The sequence below is a fragment of the Mauremys reevesii genome, linkage group 3, assembly GCF_016161935.1.
Source record: "Mauremys reevesii isolate NIE-2019 linkage group 3, ASM1616193v1, whole genome shotgun sequence".
Lineage (NCBI taxonomy): Eukaryota > Metazoa > Chordata > Testudines > Geoemydidae > Mauremys > Mauremys reevesii.
This window is the reverse complement of record NC_052625.1, coordinates 6649605-6659630: the sequence shown is the minus strand read 5'-3', so window position 1 is coordinate 6659630 and position 10026 is coordinate 6649605. Positions and strand designations below refer to the sequence as shown.

Sequence of the window (10026 nt, the reverse complement as noted above, 5' to 3'; positions counted from 1 at the left end):
CTGCTGGCACGTCCCTAGTGGTGGGACCGGCCCATGGGAGCTGCGGGGACAGGGTGGAGGCGGGGCGGCGCGCGGAGCCACCTCCCCGCCCCCCTTTTAGCGGCCCGAGGTCGCTGCCTGGGATGTGGTTTTGCGGGGCCCTGGGCGGGCGCCCCTGCCGCCTGCCTTAACCCGGCCCAGGGGGCTGGGAGCGGCGGGGGTTCCCGCCTCAGGCCGGGCATGGGGGCGGGGTCTCTGGGGAGGGGCTAGGCCCGCCGCAGCGGCCGGGGCCGAGCGCCTGCGCGAGACCGCGCTTGCTCCCGCGTGGCTGGCTGGCTGGCGGCGCGGCCCGGCCGGAGGATGCAGCCGCAGCAGGCGCTGCGCTGGAAGGCCCGGTTTGCGCTGCTGTACGCCCTGGGCGGCTGGACCCTCCTGGGCTGCGTCCTCTACTACAACTGGAAGGGCCACCCGGAGCAGCCGCCGCCCGGTACGGGCAGGGCCCGCCTGGGCCGGATGTGTCCCGGGGTGGGGCTAGGGCCAGGGCCAGGCCCGTCCGCCCGTGGGAGGGGAGGCTAGGCCTGCCCGCGTGGGGGGTGTGTGTGGGGGGTTGGGGTTAGAGTTGGTCCCGGGGGGCTTTGGACGCAGCAGGGCCGTGCGTGGTGCCCTTCCCCTGGCCTGTCCCTGCTGCTGCTTCCTGGGCCAGGGCTGCTCCTGCCCTGGCATTGCCCCAGGCTCCGCGTTGGGGGGGGAAGCGGACACCGGGCGGCCTCGCTGCGCTCCCTGTGCCGGGCTGGGTGGTCACAGCTGAACGTCGCAGAGATTAGTGGCGGCTGGAAGCGCTGGCCATCAGAAACGCGGCTACCAGCGTGCGCCGGCAGAGCCCCGGCTCGAGTGGGGGGCGGGCCCCCAGTTTTGCACCCACACTTAACTGTGCGCGCGTTTAGCGGCGCCTGCAACAGGAGGGGGTCAAGGAAGGGCTCAGTAAATATTTAGGCCCCAGTTCAGTTGGTGAGTTGCCTTTGATTTGTAACTTGGAGGTGAGCTACAAAGGGCCTAAGAGGGAGGGAAGCTTGCACCCATGTTTGCTACTGGCTGATATATAAAGAAGTCTTGATAGTTTTGTGTCAAAAACATTTTGTTTCCTGGTTGTTCATTTTAGCTTAGAAATGTCAGCAATGCTGAGGCTATTGAAAAACCCAGCATTGACACTGTTTGGCAAGTCTCAGCAGAGGGGCCAAACATGAATGATCTGGGAGATTGGGCTTTTCACGCCTAGGCTCTGTCTATACGCAACACATTTAAGAACAATTTTGTTAGCTCAACATGCTTGTAAAATACCCCATGTCCACACACACACAATCCATGTGGCTTACATGCCTGCCAAATATATTTAGGATTAGTCTTGCTTTCAGTTGTCTTGTAAAGTATCAGAGGGGTAGCCGTGTTAGTCTGGTTCTGTAGAAGCAGCAAAGAGTCCTGTGGCACCTTATAGACTAACAGACGTTTTGCAGCATGAGCTTTCGTGGGTGAATACCCACTTCTTCGGATGCAAGCAGTTGTCTTGTAAATCTCCCCAGAATACACCCAAAATTTCAATCTGGTTTTATAACTGGTTGGTGGATAGTGCCGAAAAGGCTGTCAAGGTTATTCATTTGTTCCTGCCGTTTATCAGTGTTATGGCTTAATAATTCAGATGCCAGTACCAAACTGGCCCTTTCAAATGTTTTAAATTTCATTTAGTACACAAAAAGAAAAGGTTCAGAAAAGGGCAACTAAAATGATTAGGGGTTTGGAGAGGGTCCCATATGAGGAAAGATTAAAGAGGCTAGGTCTCTTCAGCTTGGAAAAGAGGAGACTAAGGGGGGATGTGATAGAGGTGTATAAAATCATGAGTGATGTGGAGAAAGTGGATAAGGAAAAGTTATTTACTTACTCCCATAATACAAGAACTAGGGGTCACCAAATGAAATTAATAGGCAGCAGGTTTAAAACAAATAAAAGGAAGTTCTTCACGCAGCGCACAGTCAACTTGTGGAACTCCTTACCTGAGGAGGTTGTGAAGGCTAGGACTATAACAGCGTTTAAAAGAGAACTGGATAAATTCATGGTGGTGAAGTCCATAAATGGCTATTAGCCAGGATGGGTAAGGAATGGTGTCCCTAGCCTGTTTGTCAGAGGATGGAGATGGATGGCAGGAGAGAGATCACTTGATCATTGCCTGTTAGGTTCACTCCCTCTGGGACACCTGGCTTTGGCCACTGTCGGTAGACAGATACTGGGCTAGATGGACCTTTGGTCTGACCCGGTACAGCTGTTCTTATGTTTTAAATTGGATTTTAAATTGTTTCTAAAAATGTCATTTGTTCCTTCCTACATTTTGGGAAGCAGTTAAGTGAACCACAAAGTGACTAAAAATATAGTTGTTATACAGTGTCCTGATACAACTGTGTTTGCAGCCATAAGCAGGGAAAAAAGAGAGAGTGCCTAAGAATGACTTTTTTTTTTTTTTAGATGAAGAAAGAATACCTCCATGGCAAACTCCAGCAGATGCCTTTTTCACATCAACAATAACGTATAAACAGAATCCTTCACGTCCTATAACTGGACTGTATTATAAAGTGAAATCATTCTTTGCAACCAGTGATGGCCCTGGTCCAGAAGAGTAACTGATCCTGAAAATTAGGAATTTGATACGTATACAAGAGAAATGGCTTGCATCAAGATGGCTTGCTTGGACATGAAAAGTCTTTTGTTGAAGAGCAGGTTTTATCTATTTCAATTAAAAACAAACAAAAAAACACCACAAACACACATGCTTTCTCCTGCCCACAAAAAACAACAAACCCCGGAATGATTTGCAAAGCCGAGTAAACCTTTTCAACTCTGTTAAAGACGGAGTTTTTTCCCCAAAAACGCTTACAGGGGTGAAATATTAAACAAGTTACAAATTATTAAACTTCCTGTAATTAAATCTGTATAGTTTGAAGTTTATTTTAATGATTTTGCACCCCATGTAGTGTCTACTAAATTAACATGATTTCCTCTCTAGAGCTTTAGCTTTGATCAGATGATAAGAAATTTCAGTCAGTTTAGAGATTGTCTCACATTCACAATCTTGGACACCAACTGCTCTTCCAGTAAAGTGAATTATGTTTTACGTTGTTGGCTTTTGAGAGAGTCCTCATGTTATCTACTTCCAGTCCCATTTTCCAACTTTAATACGTAAAGGAATATAGAAATTCATCTCTTAAAAACACAATTGAGTGACTCAAGTGTACACCACTCAGTAGGAGTAACTCATCTATTTCATCTCTTTTCCTAAAGGAGTGAAGTTAAAGGTGTAAATAGTGCCCAATATTAACTGCACTCTCACCAATAGCTTTGTCGATGTTCATGATTCAACTGTTCTACGAGGTCACTTTCTTGAAGCAATTTGTTTATATGTAAAGTTGCATTAGCAACAACTTAAAAGTGTGGCTCCCATCTGAAGAGCACCTTGGTGAGAATCTCACTATTTTACTCCACAGATCAGTTCACTATGTGTATTCAGAGTCACCTCTGTGTGTATACAGAGTTACTGTACTGGTAAAAGTATTTTTATTTCTCTTAGCATTGCAGAGCCAACACAGATATGGGAGACTGAGCTGGTCTGTTTTCTGGCTGGAACTTCAGCAAGAGAATTGTTACGGCCTACTATAAAAATCAAAGTGATGCCTGAACATTTATTTTATTTACTACTGATATGTAACACTTACCCGGCACTTGCCATACTCAAAGTACCGTGCAAACATTGACTAGCCTTCTTGTATTACAAGTAACATCTGAGATCACTAACTGAAAAGAGTAGAGAAATATCTCTGTTTTCAGTTTGCTCATCTAGTGCTTTGACATTTTTCCTTGTGTTTGTGGCTCTTTCAGACAGCAACGGAGGAGAGATGCACATTAACTGCAAACATAGGGCAGGTGTACTTGAAGTTACTTAGACTTCAAGTTGATTATGTCTTTTTTACAAAGTACCATTTACAGAATCTTAACCAATGAGGTGTTTGCCATAATTGCATTTTGACTACCACTATATTATATCTCATCTGGGTTAGGGAAGATCAGTAAACTGGAAAGAACAGAATTTAATTTTCAGAGCTCAGCAGGATTTTATAGCAGTAGCAGTTATGGAAGCAACTTTTTTTTTTAAACGTATTAATTGAACACACATGATGTGGAGGTCATAGAGCAGTAAATGTGAAATGCTATCTTTAGAATAACTTCAGATTGGGAATAGAGTAAAATCTTTCATCTCTTAAACCTTGATTGTTTTGCAGTAGTTAAAATTTTAAAATTATAATGGGTGGGGCGAAAGAACATCTGGATTAATCACAAAACTAGAAAATTTTAAAAGGCAGGTGCTTGAGATGTTTTGTGCTTCCTCTGCTGGATTTATAGTATTAAGTAACTAACCAGTATTCCCAAATCCATGTTGACAGCAGTGATGCTAATCCACAAGTAATTAATATTTGATTACAGTTAGGCATTGTTTAAAGTGAGGCAGATTTAAAAAACCTATAAGAACAGCCATGAATTGAGCAGCATTTGAAACACAGGACAAAAAAATCAACTTTGTTTAGAAAAGAAATTCCTGCTTGAGGTATCGCTAAGGACTTTAAAACAAAAAACACCTAAGTGTGGTATCTTCAGGATAGACGAACTCTATAACACAAAAGCCTTATACATGACCATTGACAGTTGCTAGTATGTAGTGTAGGTAAGGGATGAGTCCATCAGTGGGAGATATTTGCATTTACTTTGAAAGAAGTGTCTGTGCTGCTCTGTGAAATGGTGAATGAACAGCCAAAGAAAGCTTTTAGTAAGAGGGTGGAGGTGGAGTTTACTGAGTTAAAGAATCTAGTCCTGCTCCCATGGAAGACTATTATTGCAACCAAAGGCAGATTTTCATAAAGACCTTTTAAATTAAGTCTGTATTTTAAGAAGCATGTAGGCCTAGTTATGGAGTAATTGTGGAGGGGAAATGGGTCTTTCTATTTAGCCTGCTAATGAAATGCTTCATCTTTCTTTGCCAAAAGAACTGTGTGGCACACTTTAAATATTATAAACCAGGTCAAGGCCTTATTCACCTTTTTTTTCTTCTTTAAAATGGACACAATCAACTTGCAGTCTAGTCATTTAAAAAAGAATTACAAGTAGTTTCAGGTACAACTGTTTGACCTGAGTTTTGCTGCCAGTTGTTGGAGGCTGATATATTTTTTCATATTTGTACAGTGGCCAATGCCAGGTTCCTCAGAGGGAATGAACAGAACAGATAATCAAGTGATCCATCCCCTATCTCCCAGACCCAGTAGATAAAAAGTGCTATCAAAAGCATAAAGACATTTTTCAGATAGAAGTGCAATGCAAACCTTTACCACAGCCTTCCCTCCAATTTGTGGTCACTTGACATAAATGTGGAGGAAAACCAATCACAAAGCTAAAACCAGGATCTCTCACCTGTGTGTATATATCCCTTACATTAAAACCAGTCAGGATCAATAGCAGCCTTTCTGCTGACTGACAGAGCATCAAAGCCTGCTCGCCTATGTCCAAGACTGGCTTCGCAGCTGTGAAGCAAGATCCTCTTCTGACCTTCGTATCTCAGCAAACATCCTGATTTCATTTTCAAGGAAGACAGTATTTCCCACTCCTAGAGGGAGTGTCCCCCAGTCTATGGGGATTGCCCCCCATTTCCCACTCCTAGAGGGAGTGTCCCCCAGTCTATGGGGACTGCCCCCCATTTCCCACTCCTAGAGGGAGTGCCCCATATTCGCTCCATGGGGGCTGCCTCAATTCCTCCCCTATCAGGCCTGTCCCCTTTCTATCCCCCTTTCTATAGGGGCTGCTTCACCTCCCCCCCCCCGGACTATTCCTCCCCTATGGGAAATGCCCCTATTCTCTCCATAGGGGCTGTCCCGTCCCCCTCCCTCCACCAGGGGCGGAGCTCGCATCCCCCCGGCCGGGCTGGGGCCGGGCTGCTGCAGTGCCCGCTGGGGCCTGGAGGGGGCGGCCGCGGCCGCTGATTCCGGATCCCGCCGCTGATCCCCAGCCGGGCCTGGCTCCGCCACCTCGGCACCATGAAGGCGATAATCCAGCGGGTCACCCAGGCCAGCGTGACAGGTCAGTGCCGGGCCGGGCCCCTGTCCGGCCGCCCCCGGCTTCGCCCTCCTGCCCCCGGCCCTCAGGGGCCTTCCCCCGCCCATGTACCCCTCCCCGTCCTCCTTCCGCCCCCTCTCCCCTTGCACCCCCTTCCCCATCCCTCCCCTGCACCCCTTCCCGTCCTTCCCCTTCCTGTCCTTCCCTGCACCCCGTCCTTCCTCCTCGCCTCCCGCCCCTTTCCCTTGCACCCCTCCCCTGCACCCCATCCTTCCCCTCGCCTTCCCCGCCCCTCCCTGCACCCCTTCCCCTATGTACCCCTCCCCGTCCTTCCCTGCACCCTGTCCTTCCCCTCCCCTTCCGCCCCTCTCCCTTGCACCCCTTCCCTGCACCCCATCCTTCCCCTCGCCTTCCCTGCACCCCTTCCCTATGTACCCTCCCTGTCCTTCCCTGCACCCTGTCCTTCCTCCTCCTTCCGCCCTCTCCCTTGCACCCCTTCCCCTGCACCCCATCCTTCCCCTCGCCTTCCCCGCACCCCTTCCCCATGTACCCTCCCCGTCCTTCCCCGCCCCTTCCGCCCCTTCCCCGCACCCCCATCCTTCCTTCTCCCCTTCCGCCCTTCTCCCCTTGAACCCCTTCCCTGCACCCCATCCTTCCCTGCCCTTCCCCATGTACCCTCCCTGTCCTTCCCGCACCCCGTCCTTCCCCTCCTCCTTCCACCCCTTCTCCTTGAACCCCACTTCCCTGCACCCTTTCCCCTGCACCCCTCCCTGTCCTTCCCCATGTACCCTCCCCATTTTTTCCCTGCACTCTCCTCTCCCTTACAGACTTCCCCCTCCCCCTGCACCCCGTCCTTCTTGCAACTCATTCGTCCTCTGCACCCCCATCTCGTTGCACCCCATCCTTCTTGCACCCTGTCCTTCCCCTGCGCCCCCATCCTCCCCACTGCCCCAGCACTGCGTCTTCCCCCTGCACCCCGTCCCCTTGCACCCTCTGGCCTTCCCCCTCTGCCCCCCACACCTGCACCCCTTGTCCTTCCTCCTCCCCGTGCATCCTTCCCCTTGCACCCACTCCCCATGCACGTCCTGTTCTTATCTCTCCCCTTGCACCCTGCCCTCCCCCGCTGTCCTTTCCGTCCTCCACAGCACCCCGTGTCCTACCCTCACGCCCTGCACCTTGTGTCCGTCCCAGCCCCTTGCATGCCCACCCTCCCCCTGCACCCCTGTCTTTCCCACTCTCCCCTGCATCCCATCTCCTTCCCACCCACCCATCAGCCCCTGCATCCGCTATCCCACCCACATACTGCCCCTGGCCCCCACTGACCTTCCCACCCACATACCTGCAAATGCTGCCTTTGCACCCACCCACACTCCCCAGCACCCACCTATCCATGCACCCAGTGTCCCTCCCGCCCCTGCACTGTCCTACCCTCTCCCACTGTCCTCCTCACCCGCATACACATTCCCTGTATCCGCCATTCATCCCCCCCACTGGCCCCCTCAGCCCATGTTCCCACATCCCTCCCTCCCACTCCCTTTATGTATCTACAATCCATCGCACCCAACTGTTCCTCCCCCCCGACACACACACTGGCCCACCCACCCATTCTCTTTACTAAACCCCATCACCTTGTGCTGAGTCAAAGCTTTCATTCAAAATCTCCTTCAAGATTAAAAAGAAAACAAAAACCCTTCTAAATATTAGTGCTGCCTTCCCGAGCCTGCAGCCAGCCCCAGTGCCGCTGCTGCTGCTCAGTGCTTTGCTGAGTTGTGCCACAAAGAGAACAGACCAGGGCTCCCTTGGTTCTCTCTGCTGATATTTAGGATCTTTGGACAGCTGCGGAGCCCACAACACTAAAGTGAAAACCATTGTGTTGCAGTTCGATAAATCTCCAAGCAGCTGTGGGAGCAGGCACTATAGCTATTCACTGGGGGAGAAGGACTTGAAGAAAAGGATGAGTAGTGGAGAGAGCACTGGACAGGGACTTGTGACTCCTGGGTTCTATTGCCAGCTCTGCCCCGGGTTGCTGGGTCATCTTGGGCAAGTTATTTCACTTCTACATGCCTCAGTTTCCCCATCTGTAAAATGGAGATAATGATTTATAACTCCTTTGTATAGTGCTTTTAGATCTACTGATCTACAGACGCCCTCTGGTTTACGCAAACCCGGCTTACGCAAACCCGCACTTATGGAAAAAGTTCCATAAGCTAGAAAAGGAGGGGTTTTTGTTTTTTTTTGCGAAATGGTCGGCTATACATTTCCGACTTATGCAAAATTCGAGTCGGGGAGCGTCTGTATATGTATTATCATTATTCTCCCATTGCTACATTCGGCTACGCTTGCTCTCTGGGAGCCTCCCAATGAAGTTCAAAGTTTTGTTGTTGGTAGACTGTTAAAAGGCCCCTTTCCGTGAAGGAACTGATTGATGTGCACTTCCAGCATGACTGCGACGTTTGATTCGACCTGACCTGCTCATAACCTATCTCGTTCACTTTTCATAGTCCAGAGGGCAGGTTGTCTGTCTGTCTATGACAGCAGGGCACTGGTATATAACTCGGGATCCGAGATGCTACCTCAGGACAGAAGATAGTAATAGTGCAATACATTCAATTTGGGGCTCCCCCTTAAATCCATCTGGAAACTGAAGCAGACCGTCAATACAACAACCTTACTTATTAATCGGCGTATCTTACGTGGAGCACGGCACCAGTGCTCTGTGATCCACGCTGATTACCTGATTTGTGGATGGGATTTAAGGTGTTGGCTTTGACCCAGAAAGCCATAAGTGGCTTGGGGACATGCCTATCTGAGGGAAATACAGTTGAGATCAGCAGAGGTCCTTGAATTGGTGACCTCTCAGTAGCAATCAGAGGAGGCTCGGTACAAGATAGAGCTGAAGGCCCTTCATGCAGGCTATCATTTGCTCCTTCCAAACCCTCATTGGAAATTGCAAATCTACTGACCCTCCAGGTGTGCTACGCAGTCAGTCACTTGTTGCGGGTTTTTGAGCGAGGACATGCTGGAGGGTGGGTAAGGTTCTGTTCCTGGCTTTAACTCTCATCTTTCATGGCATTTTATATTCTGTTTCGTGGGTAGCTGCTGGCCTTTTTTCTTGTTTGTACAGGTATGGTTGTGTGTTTTAACCAATATTAAAATGCGCTTAGCTCAGTGGGTTTTTTTAGATGTTGTATAAATCTAAATAAAATAATCCTAGCCATGGCCACGGGTTCTCATTAAAATCACTTTTTATCTCTCTGAGCATATTACAGTGGGCCTGGAGGGAGATATTTTATTTTAGATGTCATGAAACTGATATTTGTTTTCATGCGGTTGGGTAGAATTGGCCCATTTATACCAAGATCTGTTTTCGTAGATAGATTCGAAGGCCAGAAGGGACCTTTGTGATGATCTCGTCTGACTTTCTGCATAACAAGGTCACAGGATGTCCCTGTATTAATTCCTGCTTCAAGTTCAATAGCTGTGCCTGTATTAGAGCATTACATTTAGAAAAACACTCAACCCCCCACCCCCCGCCCCCCAATCACTCAGGACCCCGTAGACTGCTCAGCCAACTTGAGAGCTGTGGAGAACAGAGGTCTGCTGGGTCTCAGCGTAGGGCCTTAGCCTCTGCACCATAATGCTTGTCTCTTTGCAAATCTTGAAAAACCAAAACGTTGAATGCAACTTATGTTTTGCAGTGAAAACAACAACAAAAAAATCAATCTTTTGAAAATGTTAATTTTTGTAGGGACTTCTGCAATGCAGAAATCAAATGAGTTTATTGATTTCATATAGTTGGGTAAATTTTCAAATAATTTTTTCATGTTCTTAACCATGTGACTCGCGTTGACTATAATGCCGGGCTAAAACACTTCATGCAATGTTTTGAAACACCGGAGCAAGCACATT

At 48.8% G+C, this 10026-nt stretch overlaps 1 protein-coding gene across 7 annotated transcripts in view; it reads left to right on the top strand.

Moving 5' to 3' along the window:
- Positions 1-5971: 5971 nt before the first annotated feature.
- Positions 5972-10026, top strand: part of DTD1 (D-aminoacyl-tRNA deacylase 1) — a 96133-nt gene continuing 92078 nt past the window's right edge. For 3 of the 7 annotated variants that reach the window (XR_005596317.1, XM_039530915.1, XM_039530916.1), the window contains exon 1: positions 5987-6141. Coding sequence is in view for 5 of the 7 variants with exons in the window: in XM_039530915.1 (XP_039386849.1) it covers positions 6099-6141 (43 nt within the window). In the remaining 2 variants the exon portion in view is untranslated. Of the gene's footprint in view, positions 6142-10026 lie in introns of all 7 variants that reach the window. The other 4 variants (XR_005596318.1, XM_039530917.1, XM_039530913.1 and 1 more) reach the window with 3 other exon arrangements.